Raw genomic sequence first — 26,890 nt, 5'->3', positions numbered from 1 at the left:
TGGGATCCAGTTCTCTTCTAGCCAGACCAAACCAAGATGGTTTAATTCCAGGACACTTTTCTCCAGTGTGAATTTGGAGAGGTTTTAATTTGTAAGCTGTGGCAAATGTCTTTTCACACTGGTATGTACCTTCTGGTGCACTTTTAAAACGTGCAGCCATGTAAAACGTTTTCCACATAAAGAACACATGTGTGGCTTCTCTCCAGAGTGGATCTTCATGTGTTCCTTAAGATTTCCTTTTAACATGAAACTCCTCCCGCACTGATCACATGCATGTGGCTTCTCTCCACTGTGGATCTTCTCGTGTGTTTTCAGAGACTCTACCCGACTGAATCCCTTGTCACATTGTGAACTCTTGAAAGGTTTTTCTCCAGTGTGAATTCTCTGGTGCAGCTTCAGCTGAGCATCTGTGATAAAGGACTTCCCACAATCAAAGCACACGTAATCTTTCACACTACTGTGTCGTTCCTGGTGTATTTTAAAAGAGTCCAGTCTTGAGAAACTCTTTCTACACAAAGAACAGACATGAGGCTTCTCCAGCGTATGAACATTCAGATGCTTCTTCAGGGATTCTGCCCAAAAGAAACTTTTACCGCAGCGATCACAGTGAAACGGTCTTTCTCCAGAATGAGAACGCAGATGTGTTTTAAGACTGGCTGCTTGTACAAAACTCTTCCCGCATTGACCGCATATGTGCGCCTTCTCTCCAGTGTGGATTTTCATGTGTTCCTGAAGGTGTATTTTTTGTGTGAATCTCTTCTCGCACTGATCACATGCACGCGGCTTCTCTCTAGTGTGGATTTTCAAGTGTTCATTAAGGTTTCTTTTTAGTGTGAAACTCTTCTCACAGTGAAGACATGTGAATGGTTTCTCTCCCGTGTGAATTATCAAGTGATCTTTAAGACTTTTTTGTATGTGAATGATTTCCCACACTGAGGGCAAGTGAAGATTTTGACGGCTCTTTTTCCGAGTACAAATTCCTTTACAGCCTGTGAGCAACTCAAAGATTTTTCTCCAGTTTGGACATTATGATTCTTCTCGTCTTTATTGAGTTCTCTTCTTTCATCATTCTCTTCCATAAGATCTAATAATAATAATAATAACAATAATGATAATAATAATAATAATAATAATTTCATGTATGTCTATGTGCTGGAAGCTGTTTATTAAATCATGACCAAAACAAACCATCAATTATCAAAGGTCACATGAGGCCTTATTCATTCATAGTCCTACAGTTGATAATTGTTACTGCACTTAAGTACAGAATAAAGGAAATTTCCTCTTTACTCAAGTATTAATGATTTTGTGACTTTTATTCTGCACCGTATTCTAAAGAGAAATGCTTGCTAAGGTTTCTTCAGACACTTTTATTACATTTACGACTGCAAAGTGCAAAAAATGTATGTTATGCGAATTAATTTTTGATTAGTTCAGTTCAAAAATTTTAATCTGTGTTTGTCAATATAAATATTTTTTTTTGGCTTAAGTTAATATTATGAAATGGTAATTTTGTGCAATTTGACATGAATTTAAAGTGTGAGTGACAGACAAACTTTTTCATTTTGACCATTCATTTACACAAGGAGATGTGAGTGGTTGCATTGTTATGTTGTTATGCAAGTCAAAAGTATTATATTGCGAACCACATTTGTTATATGGGTTGTTGACGTGGCATGGTATTTTCACTGTCCGACAAGATTAAGATAGGTGTGCCTGTCTCAAGCATAGTTCAATAAATTACTTTTAATTACTTTTATAAATTAAAAAGAAAATTATGAAAATGTTAATAAATACATCTGGCATAACTGTGCAAGTGTCTATTTAAGTAAATGTATATATATATATATATATATATATATATATATATATATATATATATATATATATATATTTCTGAAAGTGCAGGAACTTGATACATTTTAAATCGCCCAATTCCATAAAAAAATAAAATAATAATAATAATAATAATTAGGTGAAGGACACCATTCATGGTCGTGTTCCTGACATGACATGTGCACTAAACAAAATCAAAATTATGCTTAAAAAGAGTATCAATATAGTTAAAAACAAATCTTACACATCTTAATGAATACAGTTTTAATCACATATTCATAATATTTACTGTAGCTGTATCATAAATATCAGTCACATTTAGCTTTGTCGTACATGCAGAAGGGGATTGATGAAAATTATTTTAAAATAAGTGCCTAACAATGAAGACAAATCTCCCTCATGTTATTTATATTTATTAATTTTTTTATATTTCAATTTTTTTTTTTTTTTTTTTTTTTTTTTGGTTACACCATTGAACACATGTATGGTAGAGTTCAGTAAAAATGTAAAAATGTAAAAATGTAAAAAAAAAATTAAAAAAAAAATGACATTGACAAAGTTAGGGACCCTTTATATTTTCTCAAACATCACACTTCACACTACAGTACATAAATATATGCAGTTCTTCAAAAATTGTCTTTTATAAAATAAGCATTTTTACGTCCTATTTGTCAACTACCCATATCATGGTGTTAAAGCTGTTCATCGAGAAATTCTGTCATCATTTATACAGCCTTAAGTTGTTCAAAACATATATGCATTTAATTTTGAAAACGAAATTCATACAGATTTGTAATGAAAAAAGTGTGAGTAAATGATGTCAGAATTGATTGTTTTGTGAACAATCCCTGTAATTACGACATATCACACAAGCCATCATTCAGATTCAATCAACTGTGCCATTATTTATACCATTGACTAGTACTTCAGATACTAAAGTAGTTTTAATATCAGTGAGCATCTTTAACTTCACCTAAGTTAGTATACATAAGAACTATTTTTTTTAAATAACCTTTATGTTTCACAGCAGCATTAATGAAGAATGAGAAATAAACACCAACCTCTTTCTTCTTCAGTATCTTCATGATTCACTCTGAAGGGTTCTGGATCACTTGTGTTCTCATTGTAATCTTCAATAAACTCTGTCTTAACAAGTTTCTGTTCTTCCTGCTGATCTGAATGCATGTCTCCGCTTGTAAATGATTCGCGATGTTTTGAAAACGTCACAAGTATTTTGTTTTGAAACAGCAGCTGGGAGCTCATCTGTATGAGGGGCCGTATAGGCCATAATTATTGAAAGGCCTCTTACAAACACTAGTGAAACGAAAAACATTGATAAACCTTAGTGAATTTCATTTATATGCATTACTGAAAACCTCTTACAAACACTAGTGAAAACATTGATAAACCTTAGTGAAATTCATTCATATGCATTACTGAAAACCTCTTACAAACACTAGTGAAAACCTTGATAAACCTTAGTGAAATTCATTTATACACACAACTGAAAAACATCTTACAAACACTAGTGAAAACATTGATAAACCTTAGTGAAATTCATTTATACACATAACTGAAAAACATCTTACAAACACGAGTGAAAACATTGATAAACCTTAGTGAAATTCATTTATACACATAACTGAAAAACATCTTACAAACACTAGTGAAAACATTGATAAACCTTAGTGAAATTCATTTATACACATAACTGAAAAACATCTTACAAACACGAGTGAAAACATTGATAAACCTTAGTGAAATTCATTTATACACACAACTGAAAAACATCTTACAAACACTAGTGAAAACATTGATAAACCTTAGTGAAATTCATTTATACACATAACTGAAAAACATCTTACAAACACGAGTGAAAACATTGATAAACCTTAGTGAAATTCATTTATACACACAACTGAAAAACATCTTACAAACACGAGTGAAAACATTGATAAACCTTAGTGAAATTCATTTATACACACAACTGAAAAACATCTTACAAACACGAGTGAAAACATTGATAAACCTTAGTGAAATTCATTTATACACACAACTGAAAAACATCTTACAAACACTAGTGAAAACATTGATAAACCTTAGTGAAATTCATTTATACACACAACTGAAAAACATCTTACAAACACTAGTGAAAACATTGATAAACCTTAGTGAAATTCATTTATACACACAACTGAAAAACATCTTACAAACACGAGTGAAAACATTGATAAACCTTAGTGAAATTCATTTATACACACAACTGAAAAACATCTTACAAACACTAGTGAAAACATTGATAAACCTTAGTGAAATTCATTTATACACATAACTGAAAAACATCTTACAAACACGAGTGAAAACATTGATAAACCTTAGTGAAATTCATTTATACACATAACTGAAAAACATCTTACAAACACTAGTGAAAACATTGATAAACCTTAGTGAAATTCATTTATACACATAACTGAAAAACATCTTACAAACACTAGTGAAAACATTGATAAACCTTAGTGAAATTCATTTATACACACAACTGAAAAACATCTTACAAACACTAGTGAAAACATTGATAAACCTTAGTGAAATTCATTTATACACACAACTGAAAAACATCTTACAAACACGAGTGAAAACATTGATCAACGTTACTGAAATTCTTTCATGTGCATAACTGAAATGAGTCGAGATTTCAGTAGATGATGAGAGCTAATTTCACTTGAAACGGAAGCTGTGTCAACACTTCCGCTTAATTTGGCGCGTCTGCTTCATGGAGGTATGTCCGAAGTTTTAAAAATTTTAAAACATTTTATCGTTTCAAGTACTATTTCGAATGTGGGAAGACACGGCACGCACGATGTTACAGACATAGATATTTATACGTAGATACCCCATTGGACCGCTCCAAGCACGTAGATGCGTCTGCCATTTTGCAGCGATCAACTTGACGTCATTCGCCATACTATAGGTTCGCAGACCAACAGCTGTGCAGGACTGTGGCATTTCGAATATTCAGTGATTACTATGGTCAATTACATAGATCTATGGGTGAATGACGTCGAGTTGACCGCTACAATATGGCTGGCGGCTTACGCATACGGCCCATAGAAACAGTCACTAATGAGGAATCTATGTATATATACATCTATGGTTACAGAGCTCGCCCCCGGCTGATCCGTCATGGCTCTGTGACCGACCGCGCAGCGAGTTCATGTGTTCATTTTTTTTTTTTTATTATTATCATTACTACATGTAAATAGTAGTGTTACCTGCTTTGGGCTGGAAAGCTGTAAAGCACTCGTAATTTTCTTCCAGGACATTATTCATTATTTTTTCATTGTGGAAATATGGAACATACTAAAGAGTACGTAGGTGTAAACATGTTTTTGGCAGATTAAATTTAATTAAAATAAACTAACTAAATAAAAAACAATAAAGTAGCCTACAAAAATAAACACTTGGACATGCTAAACCAGTGGTTCTCAATCCTGGTCCTGGGGGACCCCTGCTCTGCACATTTTGCATGTCTCCCTTATTTAACACACCTGATTGAGATCAGCTCATTAGAAGAGAGATCCATGAACTGAACTAACAAGCTGAAGATCTCAATCAGGTGTGTTAAATAAGAGAGACATGCAAAATGTGCACAGCAGGGGTCCCCCAGGACCAGGATTGAGAACCACTGTGCTAAACAATGTTGGATGTGTAACAGACTTCAAACGGTAATCTCCGGACACCACAGAAGCACGATCACACCACGATTGAGATGACAGATTCACTGGATTTATTCCTTAAACAGAGTAGTGAGGCAAAATTAGTATACACAGGCATCGGAAGGCCTAGTCTCTCATCCCTCTGCTTCCCCGTTCGCATTCACAATGCGTCTAAGCGCATACGCTTAAAGAAGAAACGATACATTTTTTTCTTCATGTGTAAATATATAGCTACTAAATCACCTTATATAACATAACGGTGTAAATGTCATAGAAATAGAAAATACATAACATTTTTCCAAAAGGTAACATTCAAATATAATGGAAACTCATAGAAATGCATATATAACTTGTACTATAACTCCAAATTCCATTAAACACTGGTTGTGAAATTACTGTGTACAATAAAATTCTTTTCTTTTCTCTTTTTTTTGTATGAACAAACAGTGTCATTGAATGAACATATACCACAAATCAATTGGTATATAAAAATAACTTAGCATACACTGAAGTACACATGCTTATTAAATAAAAACCACAAATTACACAATATTCAATCCAAGTAATGATAACGAACCGAAATAGCATACCTTAAACAGAGTAGTGAGGCAAAATTAGTATACACAGGCATCGGAAGGCCTAGTCTCTCATCCCTGCATGGAGAAATACACGTGCAAATGAAACGCTAAAATGCGTCATAGTTAAAAGCACGACTTTGTAGGAAAATACGCTGATCACGCTGATACACATTATGACAGACGCTCTTAACAGTGTTTTAACATCATAAATACAGCTGTTACAACTATAAAGAGACAGTAAATGCAAAGTGAATATGAGAGAGCAAAACTACCTCTGCTTCCCCGTTCGCATTCACAATGCGTCTAAGCGCATACGCTTAAAGAAGAAACGATACATTTTCCTTCGGTGTCCCACTAATTAAAGCCCCACCTACAACAAATCATAGGAACCCTAGGAACCACTGAAAATAACCATTAATTACAAGTTTTGCTGAAGTTAACTCATTTATAAAACATTTCTTCTGGAATATAAAAAAACGAATTAAACTCAGATGTCTAAATCAATCGGCTACATACTCCCCTCTTAACTTCACAAAACTTGTGCTTCTTCACATTTGTTAATTTAATAAGAGCACATCAAAAAAAAAAACAAGTCATTTGTTACTGGCCACAGCATTCCATCATGCAACATACATGTCACCCAACATCACGGGAAAAAGAACAAAAGAAAGTTGATCAGACTCTCAAATATTCTTTTGCTAAAGAGGTGCCTTTTACACCACTCGATTTGACTCAAACTGACATTTTACTTGCCTCAAATTCTTATGACTTGGTAAATACCACTTAAACCTCTTAAAATAAAAGAGACTTCGTAACATCTTTGAATGTGTTGTGTGTTGTTCTCTGCGTCATATTCTGAATGAGTCTGTTCACGGGTCTAACTAACCTACCAACCCTTGTTCGTACCTGGGTCACTACTTCAGACACATTAGGGGGTGCACTGGAAATGGACAAGGTACTGATGGCCCTATGTTGCTTTCTGTCACCAGGCATGATACCATCTGTACATACACCATCTTGGATGTCTGTGGAATTTGGTGAATTTTGGCAATCAATTAGCCTCTCGGGTTCTTCAGGATCAATTGCGCTCTCCAGATCTCCTGTATCTGATCTTTCTCCTCCTGCATCACCTCTGGCAGATAAAGAGGCCACCCACTCAGCAATACGTTCTGTTTCAGGAGGATCATTCTGGGGTGTTGAGTTCTGTGTCAGTGTCTCATCCGATTGTTCCTGACTAAAACCCGAGCAGTCATGACAAGACTCATTTTCTTCTACCTCAAGGGGCAAAAAGCTGGCCTGCAGCATAAGGTTACGGTGCACAACCTTTTCCTGGCCAGTGCTGGTGTTTTTGACTCTAAAAGTATGACATCTGGGATCTTTTGAAACCACCACATAGGGCACCGATTCCCATTTATCAGCCAACTTCCTGCGTCCTCTTACGCCCTTATTGGCTAATAACACCCTGTCCCCTTCCTCAATGTCGCAGCCTTTTGTCCTCATGTTGTATAGTTCAGTCTGTCGTTGCTGACTTGCACTCGCATTCCTTTGGGCTAGGTTTATTGCCTCCTTGAGATCGTCCCTCAATTTAGCTATGTAGCTGCCATAGTCTGTGATATCATCGCTCCTCCCAACAGTATGGAACATAACATCTACTGGCAGACGAGGAATCCTTCCGTACATCAGGTAAAATGGTGCGTAACCTGTAGATTCATGAGCGGTGCAGTTGTAGGCAAACGTTAGAGTCTGTAACATCTGGGGCCACTGTTGCTTATCTCTTGGGGGTAATGCTCGTAGCATACTGCCTAGCGTGCGATTAAACCGCTCTGCGAGACCATTCCCCATAGGATGATAAGCTGTTGTCCTTGACTTCCTGACACCTGCAAGCTGCGTTAACTCCTGGATCAGTTCACTCTCGAAGTTTGCACCCTGATCGGCATGGATCCTCTCTGGGAACCCATAGATGCAAAAATATCTGTCCCATAGTTGGCGAGCTACTTGTTTAGCTGACTGGTTGCTACATGCAAAGGCATGTGCCATCTTCGTAAAGTGGTCGGTAACCACTAGCACGTCCACACTCCCGCCTTTGCGATCCTCAGCGCTCCAGAAGTCGATACACACCAGCTCCAAAGGCCTGGTTGTCTTTACGCTCTCAAGTGGTGCTCTCGCCTCTGGCTCAGGCGTTTTGCTTACTACACAACGTTTGCAGCACTTAACATACTCTCTGACGTCTCGCTCTATATCCACCCAGAAGAATCTTTCTCTGGCCAAGTAAAGTGTTCTGGCCTGGCCCTGATGACCAGCCTTGTCATGTACTCCCTGCAAGACTTGTTCAGCCAGTGAGGCGGGGACAACATACTGCCAGCGTTTTTGTCCTGTAAGCTGATCTTTGCACACACGATACAAAATCCCATCTAACACCTTTAATTTTCCCCACTGCTTAAGAGTCTTCAGGGTCCTTGGCGTTTCTTTTGTCCTCTCACGTCTTGATGGCCTTCTGCCACGGGCGACATAAGAAAGAACTCGGGCCAGGACAGGGTCTTCTAGCTGTTTATCCTGAAGCTCTCTCAGTGTAAATACTGGCAGTGTGCTCTGACCTGCTGGGACCAAGTTTTGTACGTCCTGAGTCAGCCAGTAATGCACTCTATCCTTTGGTCCTGCGCTCCACTCCTTCTGGCTCTTCAGTACAGCTGACACTTTATCTGCGGAAAGCGTCTCTCGCTCTTGACCCAAGAATCCTAGTTCAACAGACTGACACTGGGAACTGATGCGGAAGGCATGTTGAACTACATCTTCCTTGAAATGATTTGCTTCCTCTAACAAGGTCTCGTAGGGTTCTGTCACCAGCCTTTGACTTACACGTCCTTGGACAAAAGGTTGTCGACTCATCGCATCTGCTACCACATTCTTGCTCCCTGGGATGTACTGGATGCTAAAGTTATACGGTGCTAACTTTGCAACCCACCTCTGCTCACATGCGTCAAGCCGTGGCTTGGTTAGGATATAGGTTAACGGGTTGTTGTCCGTCCAAACGGTGAAGGAATGGCCCTTCAGCCAATGGCTGAATTTATCACAGACAGACCATTTTAGGGCCAGAAACTCTAAACGGTGAGCAGGGTAGTTGCTTTGGGCTCGTGTAAGGGCTTTGCTGGCGAAAGCCACAGGACGGGCTCTAGTCTCGCCTTCAGGAATTTGAGAAAGTACAGCGCCCAATCCATCCAGCGAAGCATCTGTTGACAGGATGAAAGGACGATTGAAATCTGGGTGCGCAAGCACCACAGACTCTAAAAGGGCAGACTTCAGCTGTTCGAAGGACTCACACTGTTCTTTCTTCCAGTCGTTAGGGCTTAACTTCCTAAAGGCAGACAGCTTTGTTCCGTGGTTCTTTTGCCCCTTTGGTGCAGCAGTCAATGCGAATAAAGGCTTGGCTATGCTAGAGCAGTTCTGTATGAAACGTTGATAAAACATGATCATCCCAAGAAATGACTTTATCTTTTTCTGAGATGGTGTAACTCCATCTTCCATCATAAGGTCTGTTTCGGTGATTGTTGTAATGGCCTGGACTTTATCAGGATCGACCGTTACCCCTTTCTCATCGATCACGTGGCCTAGAAACCGCACAGTCCGTCGTAGCAAGTGGCACTTTTTCGGAGCAAGCTTTAACCCATGAGCTCTCAGACGGCTGAACACCAACTCAAGCCTCTTCAATGCCATGCTCTCATTCGGTGCAAACACAAGAAGATCATCTAGATAGCAGAGTATGGTCAGGAAGTTCTGGTCTCCGAAAATGTGCATCATGAGTCGCATGAAACTTGCGGGACTGTTGCACAAACCCTGAGGAAGCCTGTTAAATTCATAGAGCCCCATGGGTGTTGTAAATGCAGTAAATTTTTTGTCTTCCTCAGCCATCTCTATATTATAGAATCCCGAAGTGAGATCCATCGCACTGAATATCGCATTGCCTCCAAGTGCAGCAAGACAATCTGCTTGGTGTGGCAAGGGATGGGCGTCTTTGGTAGTGCGGGCATTCAGCCACCTGTAGTCAACACAGATACGGAGATCTCCGCTTTTCTTCCAGACAAGCACTATTGGTGAGGCCCATTCACTGGAAGACTTGCGGATAATCTCACGTTCCTCCATCTCTGAAAGGACCTGTCTGAGTTTGTGGTAATGGGCTGGTGGTACACGTCGATAAGGAAGCCTAAAGGGCCGCTCATCAGAAAGATGTATTCGATGGAAGAAATCTTTCGCTCTACCACAGTCCAGTTTGTCCTTCGAAAACACGTCTTCATACTTGCATAATAGCTGCACAAGCTGTTTTTTCCAATGACAGGACACTTCACAAGCTTCTATGTCAAGGTCGCCAAGGCCAAGTGTGTTCAATCTTTCAAGAAGCCTCAAGTCAGCAGGCACATCTTTAACATCCATATTAAGGGTCGTTTGGTTGAAAGCTTTGAGTTCATGACTGTCTGGATATTTAGGGCTTTCGTCCAGATCCTCTAAAGCTATGCAAGGAAATACATCGGCCACCTTTGTATGCCTTCGCAATGTTACAGGCTTGTCGCTAGCATTTAGGACTCTGACTGGCACCCATCCATCACTGTTCATTGATGCTACAACCCGGCCAATGACAATGTTCTTGCATGAATGTGACTTTGAGGGCTCAACCAGGATAGCACTTCCCTCGGAAACAGGTATGGTAGCAGGTAACTTGGCCCAAACAAGGTGCTCTTGCTGGGGACACAACACTACAGCCTGGGTAAGTTTAGCTGTCCCTACCTTACTAGGCATCTCAGTGCCTTTCCACCTGTGGAGGCCAGACAACATGTCCAAAAACTGTGCAATTTCCTCATTTTCTGAACTTTCAGGCTGACTCAGGACACGCCAGTACCCCTGTACATTCTTCATCTGGCCAATAATGTACTTAATGACGTTAGTACCTAGGATCATTTCATCTCGCTGACCAGGAACAACTAAAGTGGGAACACTGACCGCATATCCATACACTTCCATCTCAAGCTGGTAAATACTTTCTGGCTGAATGCTGACACCGCCACAACCAACAAGCATGATATCAGGACAAGTTTCACTGGGTGTAAGCAAAACTCCTGCGCTCTTCAACTTGCGTTCGGCCTCCTCGTTCATGGTGCAGGCCATGGACCCACTGTCGAGAAGTGCACGTAATGTAACTTGGGGCCCTACAATGGAAACATCAGTGTAAAACAGGCTATCGGCTCTTTCCAACTTCATCACATTTTGGTACAAGACACTTTTGTCAGGAATTGCTTTGCAACTTTCTTCATACAACAGAAGATCATCTCTGTCACTGAGGGTTCCACTCTTCCCGCTCACATCGGCCCCTCTCCAATGCGAGCATGCTCGTTTCCCTGGGAGTGTGATGCGCCAGTTTGTTGAGAGGCTGGTTCCACAGCACTAGGACAGTCTTTACGCTGGTGTCCAACCCTCATGCAGATGAGACACCGCTTCTCTCGCATGCAGTGTGAACGTGTGGAATGTGATGAATCTCCGCAAACACGGCAAGATGAGAAGTGAGCCCTGTGTGTTTGGAAGGACCCCGAGGAACTGCGTGCAGGCTGACTGGTTCGCTCCAACACTCTCTCCAACATACTAAGGACACGTTCCAATGCATCAGAACTAGATGGGACTGTTTTGACTGCTTCAGGATGGCTACTAGAGATGCATGCTGCGGCGTTAATTGCTGTGATTTCACTTTCCAAAGCTTCCTCGGAGCTAGGGACCACCTTGGTTGTCAATACTTGGAAGGTGCGGGGCTTAACTGTACTGGAAACTCTGCGGCATTGACTTTCTCTCTGATGTTCATCAATAGCCTCCTGAATCTCTTCGATGGACCATCTGCTCATGGGTTTGCACTTAAACACACTGGACAGCTCAGGGTCAGGACAATTTCGTATGAACATCATGGCCACTTCTGCACTCATGTTCTCCATGTTACTCCCACTGCGTCCTAAGTGACTATTGGCTCGCTCAGCTGCAGAGTTCAGTCTCACCCAGTAATCTACAGGGCTTTCTTTAGCTTTAGGCTGTGTCGCATAGAAATCTGCCAACGGCAAAAGTGACACAGGGTGGTCGCTAAAATAGTGTCTTAACATGTCATAAATTTTCTCAACACTTGCTGAACCAGTGGAAGCTGTGCTTTTGAGCCCCACTTTAATTATATTCTTTGCTCTTCCTAGGAGATGGCTCAGGATGGTGTCAGCTTTCTCTGCTTCAGGGCAGCTACTTTTCTGCAAGTACAGTTCCATAACATCTATCCACTCTTGGACAGTGTACTTATCACTCTCATCTCCTTTAAACATGGGTGGTTCTTTGATATCCGACCTCACTATGAAGCTGACTTTCGAAGATTCAAGAGAGGGCTCTGACTTGGCTAACCCTGAGGTCATTGTGGGCAATGGGCTGGCTACATTTTGACTGGCTAATATGCGGCTGACTACGGATTCACCAATCTGATGACCCAACTCCCCTATCAACTCTCGTAATTGCTGTGTGATGTTGTTACTGTCAGAAGGGGTCGAGCATGTCGGCTGTGCAAACTCAGGACGGAGGTTTACATCTGGGACTGACAAAGTACTTGGGAACAATAGCTTTGGGATGGCTCCTGTACTCTCCCCTACTCTGTACAGACCTCTACCCCTCCCAGCTAAAGGGGTGAATAAATCTGATGTATCTTGACCCCTTTCTGCCATTTTATGTGGTACGATGACTTAAAGTTTTGAATAAAACAACTCAAACTACGAAATATGTAAATAGACAGATGTACAAATCCCAGATGTACAATTAGAGAAAAAAGTCCACAGAAGAATGTAAATTCAAATGTCCAAATATATAAATGTGCACAAATGTGACAATGTGTCAGTCTACAGCTACGTGGAACTTCACTGCAAAAGAATGTGGGTTCGTGTTTGTGTGAATGTCCAGGTAAAATCACTTGAGTATCTGCTGCGTAGATCCTCGTCACAGAGTACAGCACCAAGACGTCAGAGCACACTGCTTGAGCCCGGCGATCGGCTGCGGCTGACCAATTGATCCGGGTCACGGCACCAGTTAGATGTAACAGACTTCAAACGGTAATCTCCGGACACCACAGAAGCACGATCACACCACGATTGAGATGACAGATTCACTGGATTTATTCCTTAAACAGAGTAGTGAGGCAAAATTAGTATACACAGGCATCGGAAGGCCTAGTCTCTCATCCCTCTGCTTCCCCGTTCGCATTCACAATGCGTCTAAGCGCATACGCTTAAAGAAGAAACGATACATTTTTTTCTTCATGTGTAAATATATAGCTACTAAATCACCTTATATAACATAACGGTGTAAATGTCATAGAAATAGAAAATACATAACATTTTTCCAAAAGGTAACATTCAAATATAATGGAAACTCATAGAAATGCATATATAACTTGTACTATAACTCCAAATTCCATTAAACACTGGTTGTGAAATTACTGTGTACAATAAAATTCTTTTCTTTTCTCTTTTTTTTGTATGAACAAACAGTGTCATTGAATGAACATATACCACAAATCAATTGGTATATAAAAATAACTTAGCATACACTGAAGTACACATGCTTATTAAATAAAAACCACAAATTACACAATATTCAATCCAAGTAATGATAACGAACCGAAATAGCATACCTTAAACAGAGTAGTGAGGCAAAATTAGTATACACAGGCATCGGAAGGCCTAGTCTCTCATCCCTGCATGGAGAAATACACGTGCAAATGAAACGCTAAAATGCGTCATAGTTAAAAGCACGACTTTGTAGGAAAATACGCTGATCACGCTGATACACATTATGACAGACGCTCTTAACAGTGTTTTAACATCATAAATACAGCTGTTACAACTATAAAGAGACAGTAAATGCAAAGTGAATATGAGAGAGCAAAACTACCTCTGCTTCCCCGTTCGCATTCACAATGCGTCTAAGCGCATACGCTTAAAGAAGAAACGATACATTTTCCTTCGGTGTCCCACTAATTAAAGCCCCACCTACAACAAATCATAGGAACCCTAGGAACCACTGAAAATAACCATTAATTACAAGTTTTGCTGAAGTTAACTCATTTATAAAACATTTCTTCTGGAATATAAAAAAACGAATTAAACTCAGATGTCTAAATCAATCGGCTACAGATGCTCCTCCAGAGGACTAACTTACAGTAGCCTATTACGTCTCTGCTACGTGCAGTTCTTTGCTGTGGTAGAAAAATAATAAGTAAAAGAATTGTAATAATAAATAAATACTGATTTACAGTATGTTATGTGCAATGAAAATCACAAATTACTGTGTAGTACGAAAAGAGGCTGACGCCAGCGCTATCAACTCGGTGGCGCTAGCGAAGTGAACAAGTCCTCCCCGTGTGCCTGTGCTGGGAGTCGGTCACAGTCAGAGCCGTATGGCGTTCATCCAGGGTCAAATATATGACGCTGCAACGTGCACTCGTCTCACTGAACGTGACGTCTACGTCTGTCGAACGTGACGTCTACGTCTGCCGAACGTGACGTCTGCGTCTGCCGAACGTGACGTCTGCGTCTGCCAAACTACAGTTCGATTATGGCAAGCCGTTTTAGCATAAAATACACTTTTCCTTACTAGTCATAATTCTGTTTTGACTAGTCATAATTCCAATTCCAGATATCTATCCTGCAATTTTGACTCGTCATAATTGCAATCAAGATATCTACAATGTTATTGTGACTAGTCATAATATGCATTGAAGATATCTACAATGTTAATTTGACTAGTCGTAATATCCATTAGAGATATCTCTAATGCTTTTATGACTAGTCATATTGTTCCATTAACTTCCATTGGAAAATATTTTCAGATATCTACAAATGAGTTTTGACTAGTAGAAATTGTAATTAAAGATATCTATAAATGAATTTTCACTAGGCAGAACTTTAATTAGAGATATCTCTAATTACATTTTTACTAGTGACAATGAAATTAGAGATATCTCTAATTGAGTTGCCACTAGTACAAATTATAATTCAAGATATCTCTAACTGTTTTTTTACTAGTCGTAATCCAATTGGAGATATCTTTAATTCGTCATTTTTAAAGATATCCACAAGTACATTTGTAGATATCTGTAAATAATTTACTACTAGTCGAATTACAGTTGTAGATATCTTGAATTGGATTTTTGACTAGGCAAAACTTGATTAGAGATATCTTGAATTGGAATTCTTCCTAGTCAAAACTTATTTAAAGATATCTGCAATTTAATTCTGGATATCTCAATCAGATTTTCGACTAGGAGGATCTTTCTTTGGAGATATCTGCATTCAGCTTTGTGACTAGGAAGAATTTGAATGTAGATATCTAGAATTAACATTCTGACTAGTCAAAATTATTTTATAGATATCTTAATTGTGTACTCAAACCACCCCTTTGCTAAGCCCCGCCTTAATCTTTACACAGGGTTGCCAGATCTGGTTGACGATTTCCAGCCCAAAAGCTCACCAAAATAATGTGATAGAATTGTATTGCCATGTCAAGGTTGATAAGGACCATTTTTATCTCTTTAAAAAGAGATTAATGACAAAATAAAATAAAGATAAATCAATTTCACAGGAATATGGATCAAAACAGTATATGCTTACAAAAAAATATGCTTACAATGTCCAAAAATCTTTTCAAAGTGGAAATTGACCTAATGCACGGAGCGTTCTTTAGAACTTCCGCATAAAGATAAGCCAGCTCGTAAACTTCAGCTGAAGCTCATTTTATACGTGTTATATTTTAGGTGTACACTCGTGAGACTCATCTACTTCCTCGTTCTTATCAGAAACTGAGAAAAAATATAATTGCAACATTATAAACAATGTAAGCCGCATGAAAATTCAGTTTCATTTTATTTAACAACATAATTTAAATAGCTAAATAATTTAAATGCGGAGCCTGGCAATCCCGTACTCTCCCTATCTGCATAGTTGTACATTTAAATGCTGACAGCTAAACAGCATCATAATGTGTTTATGCTAACGTTAGCTAGCTAGCAATATTTCTCTTCAAGGACATCTTAATCATATTTTTGATAATCACTAACTTGCCTTCATAGTCATGAACAAATTTTTAAAATCTTTTATTATTTTCTAACTCTACAGCTGTGAAATAAAATGTACTTCAAAGGACTCACTTTTCATTCATAAAAACCGCATCGGAAAAAAATGACTTTTCACAGAAAATGTCTTTTTCTGGCTAAAATAATATGGAATTACCGCATATAACCAATAGATGGCAGCAGAGGATTATTTATTATGCAGCTGCCTTTCAAACTCCCTCTATTTTCAAGACGTCTTGCTTTTCGATTTATTATAAAATTACTAGTATAATAAAGTGTATTACTTTTTACCACCCTTAAGTATATAGTATAGCAAGTGCAGAAAATCATTAAGCTCACACACAAACAGCCTATAAGGGTGAATTATTTAAATACTAATATAGTTCACTACAAATATGTTAAATATTTATGGGATAATAATTAAATAATGCACTCGATAGGAATTTGAAATACTTTATAAAATTGAATCTTTTAAAAATGTAATCTTTTTAGTAATCTTTTTATCCTTTAAGTTTTATCTTGAACTGTAAAATCTAATAAATAGCCTACATTTAACCAACACTGCTGTTGCTGTAGTTTTGTTACTCTGTATTTAATCTGAATCATTTAAGCTCTTTTTTTCGACATCAGCTTGTCAGATGTTTGTCCGGTTATTACTGTCAATTATAGCAATGACTCGCGCATATTTAGCCGATTTACTCGCGAATTTTTTTAAACTGGCATTTGTCATTCTTGAAACAGTATACATGGACGTTTAGTCCTCTTAGATAAACAACACTTTTCTTCGATTGTGAATGTATTATGTAGAGAAAACGACCAAAGTACGCTCATATTAAGGTACAGTACAGTTGACCTGAAATGACTTAGCTGGCTTGACTAAACAATGAAGTATTCCGTGCATAAGGTCCGATGACTTTAACCCTTGGAAAAACACATGCATCATTTTCAATGTCCACAGTAAAAATATGCAAATTTCTGTGCAAAAAGTGCACAATAAAGTGATTAGAAACAAATGTTATGTAGCTGGCATTTACGTTCATGCACACACCCACGACAGCCAAAAATGCGTTATTCATTGATGTATACTGTATGATAATCGAACAGAAAAAATAAAATAATAAGAACAATTACCAACAATAATGTGCTAAACCTTGTCTTGTGCCTTATCTTCAGACAGAGCATGTATTTCATGAAGTACACATTTCAGAACATAATGCAAAATATGCAGAACATAAACTGTTGTTTAGTCCAGCAGCCAAAGCCAAGTTTACCAGAGTAGTCTGGACGGTGTAAAAGATCTTCTGACTCATCATTCCCATATTCAGTTTTTTTTTTTATTAACTGTTCATTAAATTGTTTTCTTATTTCAGTTACAATTATATTTATAAGTCTTCTATTCATCTCTCACCACGTATAATCCACGATGTGAGATTTGAGTCACTTAGACTTTTTATCGTGTAACTTATATTTAGGCCACTTTGCCATCGCAATTACTTAAAATGAATAAATGAGCTGCATATTCAAAATCTTGCCCGTTATAGCGTCAAAACCCCGTTACTCACAAGTCATCACATCTCAAAGACGTAAATTGATTGACAGGTCTCTGTTAAACTAAACCAGTTAGGGTTGCGCTAAGCAAAAATGAGTTGATGACTGCACTACACATTATATTACTGTGATACTTTGAGCTCGAACATATTAAAATAACATGACTAATGATAAAACGAAGTAAAAAGCGGCTGATTGGGCTTTTTTTTTTTAAAGCAGCCCAAATTTTGTCTATCCGCCCAATGCCTTATTCTCCGGTCCAAGCCGATCAAAAGAAGCCAAATTGGACGGAAACCCGCCCAATCTGGCAACACTGACTGTGGGCGGTGCTGAGGAAATGTAGTTTCACGTCACGCAACAGGAGATTCGACTAGGAGTAAATACAATGCAGATATCTTCAAATATATTTGGGACTAGTCGAAACGGAATTAGAGATATCTCTAATTACCTTTGCGGATATATGACGCGTCTTTTAAAGATATCTATAACACCATTACAGATATCTTAAATTGAGTTTTGACTAGTCAAAATATGTTTACAGATATCTTAAATCCGATTTCTTACTAGTGCAATTATATTTGCAGATATCTCTAATTGTCATTCTGACTAGTCAAATTATAATTATCACTCGTCAAAATACAATTAGAGATATCTGCAAATATAGTTATGGATAGTCTGAACAAAGGTTTAAATGCTAAAACGGCTTGCGATAGTTCGATTGCCTGAACGTCTGCGTGACGTCTGCGTCTGCCCTAAAAAGATGTTCTAGCATGTATTTACCACTAGGAGTCTCTAGACCAATACAAAAGATTGCATTTGTAAACGTTATAAGTTTTATAGTTTCACCAAAGTTTGTTTGACAGACGATCTGACAGAATTATACAAAAAAAAAATCAAAGCAATTGTGGTGCTTAATATTTTTCTGCATTTTAACTGGATTTATTGATTTAATATTGCATATTATTTTTCATAATATAGACATCTTATCAATACAAAATTACTGCTGAGTAAAAATATTCAATTTTTTTTTAAAAATGGAAAAAATAAATAAAAGATATAAGATAGGCTAAGTGTCGCTCTTTTTTTCAAAGAATCGTATTATGTTTTAAACGTAAATTAAAGCAAAGAAGATGAAAAAAAGTTTGGCGTTTGAAAAAAATTTAACATTATGTATTTTTTTCAGGAAGGCCTATACTGAATTTTTTATTTATTTTTTATTTTTTATTTTTATTTTACAGCAACAGTCTCAGGTCTAACAGACGATTGCGATCAACGGGTTGGCCATCATTGATTAATTCAGGCTTAATTCGTTCGTTGCTTTGATTTAACTAAATCCTGGTCACAATTTAGCAATGTCGTGTGCACGACATTAAATTGAGGTAACGAATATTCATGCACTCAATTTAGTAAAATAAGAAAACGAATTCCTGCTGACTTTTTTTTTCCTGCATGTCATGTGTGGGGCTGTACGGAGCCCCTTACGTCACCTGTAGAAGAAAAATAATTAATCCGTGGGGACGGTTTTGCAATTCGTTCCCTCAGTTTATAAACCGTACCCACGGATTAATTATTTTTCTTCTACAGGTAACGTAAGGGGCTCCGTAGTAATCGGCTACATTATTCGTAACTGTAAAGGATCTATGTGTATTTGCGTGCATGCACTCACAAACAATATCAACAAATTGTTGTGCTTTTTCTATTTAAAAAAAAAAATAAAGAGGATGGGCTCTCTTGTTCAGGAACAGGAATCTTTAGGCAATCTTTAGCCTTTTATGTGCGCTTGATCGTGGATTTGTGGAACTCCTGAAAATGCGCTGAAAGCGCGCTCACTGGTGCCCGCTGGGCTCGGGCAGGGCTCTGGTCACTTGTATTAGGTTTGTGTCTATTTTGATGAGTAAGCTTATTATTTTGTAAAAAAAAAAAAAAAAAAAAAGGCCACTATTAAGTATATATATTTAAGTGTCTTAGTTTCTTTTGATATCAGCTAAGTTGACGCATCCTTTCCGTGAGCCAACCAGGGGTCTGGAAATGACGCGCAGGCTTCTGCTCCCGCCTACCGTGCAGAGTTCAATAGTTCGGAAAAGTGTATGGATGCAAGCTGTACTGTGATGACTTTTCTTTGCTAAAGTTGTGTGTGTGCGTGCCTGCCTATTAAAAAACAGACACATGCAAGCTTGTGGTGACAATAAATGGGTTATTCCCCCAGAAGTCTCTGACCGGACGCTTTGTGGTGGATCTGTTATCAACCGGCATATTCAATTAAAAGAGATGAGCTATAAGTAGCCACTAATTTTTACATATTTCTTGTCAGTTTTAAATATAATTTTGAAAGCCATTTTAAATATAATTTTAAGAGAAGAGAAAAGAAAACAAAGACAGTCTTGATCTGGTAACCAATACCCTAAATAAATGGATGAACTGCAATAATACAGAGAAACGCATGAACAGAAACGGTAAAATACAGATTCTGCTGAGAGTTTTGTTGTTGTTGTTGTTTTAAGCCATATCAAAGCATACAGCCCCACCAGTGGCGGTTCTACACGGAGGCCAAGGGAGGCCCGTGCCCCTGTAGACATATCCTTGGCCACCCCTGTGGCCCCCCCTACTGACCAAATAAAAAAATTAATTAATCATGGTTTTACACACGAGCGCCAAAAGCGGAACTAATGCGACGCATCGTTCTACTTACATGGGTAAATTAGAGCGGCGCACACAAACACTGCAGCAACAATTAGAACTACTCTTGGATAGAGGAGCTACGATTTATTTCTCCTGTTGCAAGAGTTGAAGGTAAGCAAAACAATTTCATTTCGTGAGTGACTTGTTGTTCTTGCACATAACCGTGTTACTTTTGTTTTTCACACTGATAATTAAATCAAGTTTGTAAATGGCTTTGTAAAATCTTTGTTAACGTTAGTTAATAAAAATATACAGCTGTTCATTGTTAGTTCATGATCAAGTGCCGGTTCAGTTCTGCTGAAATTCTACACCTCTGAGAACTCTCTCATTAAAACAAAGAAAGTGTAGACATGATGTAAATAAGAGATTAATTGTATTGTGTAAATGTGATTTTATTACCTTTTATTAACTTTGAGAGATTGCGATGAACTACAGTAATGTATGAGTGACAGCTTTCCAGTGATTGTAAGGGGAGCGCGCACTTTTAAGACTATAATTAATTCAGAATTTGAATTCATTTATTCACGGATTCACTCTCTGATAACGCAACATCGCCATTGCTATCGTGCAGCACATAGGCTATACATCAGTTACACAAACTAAGAGAAGGTAAAGCAGGTGCTTACTCATCAAAATATGTCTAAACAGCCGCACTGCACGTGTCGACACGCGCCCGTGAGTAAACATTTTTTTTCTTTCACCATGCAGCAAACGTAAAAAAAATTAAACCGTTTAACTTATAGTAAAAATCGGTTAAAATTCTTACTGTTGGTTAACAGTGAACGGTCAATATGAGCATCCCTAAAATGTTTGTATGATTTTAAAGTAAAATAAAGTTTATAATCTTTAAATATCACTTGTTGTCATTTTTTAATGTGCCCCTCTGGTTAAACACTGGCCCCTTCTTGGCCCCCCTAGTCAAATTTGTCTAGAACCGCCACTGAGCCCCACACATGTCAAGTCAAGTCACCTTTATTTATATAGCGCCTTTTACAATACAGATTGTGTCAAAGCAACTGCACAGTATTTAAACAGCACAATAGTGTGTAAGTAACGCATTATTGTAACAATCAATTTTCAGTTAAAGGCAGTTCATCAATGAATTCAGTGATATCATCGTCAGTTCAGTTCAAATAGTATACGATATCGCTGGAAAATGTCCCCAACTAAGCAAGCCAGAGGCGACAGCGGCAAGGAACCAAAACTCCACAGGTGACATGCAGGAAAAAAAAAGTCAGCAGGAATTCGTTTTCTTATTTTACTAAATTGAGTGCATGAATATTCGTTACCTCAATTTAATGTCGTGCACACGACATTGCTAAATTGTGACCAGGATTTAGTTAAATCAAAGCAACGAACGAATTAAGCCTGAATTAATCAATGATGGCCAACCCGTTGATCGCAATCGTCTGTTAGACCTGAGACTGTTGCTGTAAAATAAAAAAAATAAATAAAAAAATAAATAAAAAATTCAGTATAGGCCTTCCTGAAAAAAATACATAATGTTAAATTTTTTTCAAACGCCAAACTTTTTTTCATCTTCTTTGCTTTAATTTACGTTTAAAACATAATACGATTCTTTGAAAAAAAGAGCGACACTTAGCCTATCTTATTGTTCTTTTATTTATTTTTTCCATTTTTTAAAAAAAATTGAATATTTTTACTCAGCAGTAATTTTGTATTGATAAGATGTCTATATTATGAAAAATAATATGCAATATTAAATCAATAAATCCAGTTAAAATGCAGAAAAATATTAAGCACCACAATTGCTTTGATTTTTTTTTGTATAATTCTGTCAGATCGTCTGTCAAACAAACTTTGGTGAAACTATAAAACTTATAACGTTTACAAATGCAATCTTTTGTATTGGTCTAGAGACTCCTAGTGGTAAATACATGCTAGAACATCTTTTTAGGGCAGACGCAGACGTCACGCAGACGTTCAGGCAATCGAACTGTAGTTTGGCAGACGCAGACGTCACGTTCGGCAGACGCAGACGTCACGTTCGGCAGACGTAGACGTCACGTTCGACAGACGTAGACGTCACGTTCAGTGAGACGAGTGCACGTTGCAGCGTCATATATTTGACCCTGGATGAACGCCATACGGCTCTGACTGTGACCGACTCCCAGCACAGGCACACGGGGAGGACTTGTTCACTTCGCTAGCGCCACCGAGTTGATAGCGCTGGCGTCAGCCTCTTTTCGTACTACACAGTAATTTGTGATTTTCATTGCACATAACATACTGTAAATCAGTATTTATTTATTATTACAATTCTTTTACTTATTATTTTTCTACCACAGCAAAGAACTGCACGTAGCAGAGACGTAATAGGCTACTGTAAGTTAGTCCTCTGGAGGAGCGTCCAACATTGTTTAGCACAGTGGTTCTCAATCCTGGTCCTGGGGGACCCCTGCTGTGCACATTTTGCATGTCTCTCTTATTTAACACACCTGATTGAGATCTTCAGCTTGTTAGTTCAGTTCATGGATCTCTCTTCTAATGAGCTGATCTCAATCAGGTGTGTTAAATAAGGGAGACATGCAAAATGTGCAGAGCAGGGGTCCCCCAGGACCAGGATTGAGAACCACTGGTTTAGCACGTCCAAGTGTTTATTTTTGTAGGCTACTTTATTGTTTTTTATTTAGTTAGTTTATTTTAATTAAATTTAATCTGCCAAAAACATGTTTACACCTACGTACTCTTTAGTATGTTCCATATTTCCACAATGAAAAAATAATGAATAATGTCCTGGAAGAAAATTACGAGTGCTTTACAGCTTTCCAGCCCAAAGCAGGTAACACTACTATTTACATGTAGTAATGATAATAATAAAAAAAAAAAAAAAAAAAAAAAAAAAAAAAAATGAACACATGAACTCGCTGCGCGGTCGGTCACAGAGCCATGACGGATCAGCCGGGGGCGAGCTCTGTAACCATAGATGTATATATACATAGATTCCTCATTAGTGACTGTTTCTATGGGCCGTATGCGTAAGCCGCCAGCCATATTGTAGCGGTCAACTCGACGTCATTCACCCATAGATCTATGTAATTGACCATAGTAATCACTGAATATTCGAAATGCCACAGTCCTGCACAGCTGTTGGTCTGCGAACCTATAGTATGGCGAATGACGTCAAGTTGATCGCTGCAAAATGGCAGACGCATCTACGTGCTTGGAGCGGTCCAATGGGGTATCTACGTATAAATATCTATGTCTGTAACATCGTGCGTGCCGTGTCTTCCCACATTCGAAATAGTACTTGAAACGATAAAATGTTTTAAAATTTTTAAAACTTCGGACATACCTCCATGAAGCAGACGCGCCAAATTAAGCGGAAGTGTTGACACAGCTTCCGTTTCAAGTGAAATTAGCTCTCATCATCTACTGAAATCTCGACTCATTTCAGTTATGCACATGAAAGAATTTCAGTAACGTTGATCAATGTTTTCACTCGTGTTTGTAAGATGTTTTTCAGTTGTGTGTATAAATGAATTTCACTAAGGTTTATCAATGTTTTCACTAGTGTTTGTAAGATGTTTTTCAGTTATGTGTATAAATGAATTTCACTAAGGTTTATCAAGGTTTTCACTAGTGTTTGTAAGAGGTTTTCAGTAATGCATATGAATGAATTTCACTAAGGTTTATCAATGTTTTTCGTTTCACTAGTGTTTGTAAGAGGCCTTTCAATAATTATGGCCTATACGGCCCCTCATAGAGACGAGTGCACGTTGCAGCGTCATATATTTGACCCCGGATGAACGCCATAGAGCCGCGCTTATGACAGGCCTGCGTGGTGCGAACTCTGTAACATCGCGCTGTTTCGTCCCACTTTCGGAATTGTACTTGACGACAGTAAAATGTTGTTTAAAATATGAAAAGCCTCAGACAACTCAGACTACCAACAGCCATGAACTGTTAGCTCCGCGCTGTCTGTGAATCGAAGCGAACACATCCTCCCCGCGCGATCGGTCACAGAGCCATGACAGATCAACCCGGCGCGAGCTCCATAACATCGTGCGGTGTCGTCCCACTTTCGAAATTGTACCTGACGATGATAAAATGTTGTTTAAAAATATTTAAAGCTTCGGACAATTTACGATTAACCTCCACGAAGCGGATGCGCCAAATTAAGCGGAAGTGTTGACACAACTTCCGTTTCAAGTGAAATTGCTCTCTCATCCTCTACTGAAATCTTCACTTATTTCAGTTATGTGTATAAATGAATTTCACTAAGGTTTATCAATGTTTTCACTAGTGTATGTAAGAGGTTTTTCAGCAATGCGTAAATGAATTTCACTAAGGTTTATCAATGTTTTCACTAGTGTTTGTAAGAAGTTTTCAGTAATGCATATGAATGAATTTCACTAAGGTTTATCAATGTTTTCACTAGTGTTTGTAAGAAGTTTTCAGTAATGCATATGAATGAATTTCACTAAGGTTTATCAATGTTTTCACTAGTGTTTGTAAGAAGTTTTCAGTAATGCATATGAATGAATTTCACTAAGGTTTATCAATGTTTTCACTAGTGTTTGTAAGAAGTTTTCAGTAATGCATATGAATGAATTTCACTAAGGTTTATCAATGTTTTCACTAGTGTTTGTAAGAGGTTTTCAGTAATGCATATGAATGAATTTCACTTAGGTTTATCAATGTTCTTCGTTTCACTAGTGTTTGTAAGAGGTTTTCAGTAATGCATATGAATGAATTTCACTAAGGTTTATCAATGTTTTTCGTTTCACTAGTGTTTGTAAGAGGCCTTTCAATAATTATGGCCTATACGGCCCCTCATACATCTGTTCCTTTTCTTCTTCTCGTGTTTTGACAGTTAAACAACATAAAAAGGCGCTTTTCAGACACCTACTGGTCTGGAGTGTGAAGCGCACACAATTTAGCACTAAATAGTTGAGTGGGGATAAGGGGATAAAAAAAGAGCTTTAATAATAATTCCCTTCCGGGAACTCGGCTGCGTCATCAATGCTTTGGGGGGAATGCCATTGGCGAACCACGCTCTGAATCAGTCTGTAACCAATCAATGCACGGGAGTGACGTCACCGGCGTGGTGACGTAAGCGACCAGGAAGTATAAAGCACATGCGTTTCAAGCCGGTGTCAGCTTTTGTCATTCAGCGAAGCGCTCTATGTCGGTCTGTTTGTCAATTGGTTTTCATCGCTGTTTTTCCGTGCCAGTTTGCACAGCTTTTATTTGAGCAATGTCTACCAAAAAAGGGGGGAAATTTAAAGCGGTTCAGCAGCCTCACAGACAGTGTGTTCCTCCCTGCCAACGCTTCATTGTTGGTGGGGATACACACAGTGTGTGTAGTCTGCTTGGGAGCGGAGCATGCTCAGTCAGCCCTCGAGGGGGCTGGCTGTCCGCAGTGTGATCGCCTTACACTGCGGGTGCTCCGTTCCCGGAGGGCTCTCTTTGAGGAGGGAGCCTTCGCTAGCGTTCCTCGCGGCAGCTGCACTCGTGGGGAGGGAGTGTTAGAGGGAGTGGAGACCGGTGATCCCCTTTCTCCTTCCCCTTTCTCTCACCTAGCAGATCGGTTGACCTCCTCCTTGATGCGGAAGCCCACACTGCGGTTTTTTCCCCTCGGGACGAGGCATCAACACTTCTCTTATCTTCCTCCGAGGAGGTTGATTTAGAGGCTGTTGATGAACCGCAACCGCTTGCTAAATCCCCACAGTATGAGGAGCTCTTGGAGGTGGTGACTAGTGCGGTACCCAGGCTTAACATCAGCTTGCCCGACGAGCAAACTAATGAACCGCAGACTAGCAAGCTTGATGAACGCTTTCTGCGGGCCAAAGCACCTCCTTCAAGACGGAGCCTTCCGTTTTTCCCTGATCTCCACAGTGAGCTGTCGAGATCATAGGAGAAACCGTTCTCAGCCTGGTTGTTTAACCCCTCTGTCGGTTACTACGGTAACGTTGGAGGGGCAGATGACTGTGGCTATAAGATGATGCCACGGGTAGAACAGATGCTTGCGAGCTATCTGTCGCCGCCACTGGCATCATCTTTGAAGGCTCCGTCCTTACCCTCCAAGCCACTTAAAACAACCTCGAGCTTGTTGGGTAAGGGGTACGCGGCAGCGGGTCAGGCTGGTTCTTGCTTGCATACTATGTCCATCTTGCAAGCATACCAGGCTGACCTGCTGAAGGATTTAGATGACGGTCAGGAGGTAAACGTGTCGGAGCTTCGCCGCACTGCAGATCTTGCCCTCCGTGCCACAAAGGAGATCGCCCGTGCCATTGGGCGGTCTATGGCAGCCCTTATGGTCGCGGAGAGGCATCTGTGGCTGACCCTGTCCGACATGAAGGAGAAGGACAGGGTCCTCCTTCTGGACGCCCCACTGCAGCCTTCTGGTCTGTTTGGCGACTCGGATTGACGCAGTCGTCAGC

General features: G+C 39.0%; 1 protein-coding gene across 1 annotated transcript in view; it reads right to left on the bottom strand.

Moving 5' to 3' along the window:
- Positions 1–26,890, bottom strand: part of LOC141336572 (uncharacterized) — a 92,353-nt gene that overhangs the window by 4,194 nt on the left and 61,269 nt on the right. Inside the window, exons 3-5 of the mRNA XM_073842300.1 lie at positions 22,603–22,611; positions 807–904; positions 130–722 (exon numbers count right to left, since the gene is read on the bottom strand). Of these exons, the coding sequence (XP_073698401.1) occupies positions 130–722; positions 807–904; positions 22,603–22,611 (700 nt within the window). The remainder of the gene's footprint in view (positions 1–129; positions 723–806; positions 905–22,602; positions 22,612–26,890) is intronic.

This window comes from Garra rufa, chromosome 1 (assembly GCF_049309525.1).
Source record: "Garra rufa chromosome 1, GarRuf1.0, whole genome shotgun sequence".
Lineage (NCBI taxonomy): Eukaryota > Metazoa > Chordata > Actinopteri > Cypriniformes > Cyprinidae > Garra > Garra rufa.
Note: the sequence above shows the minus strand (reverse complement) of the source record. Positions and strands in the feature narration are given on the sequence as shown.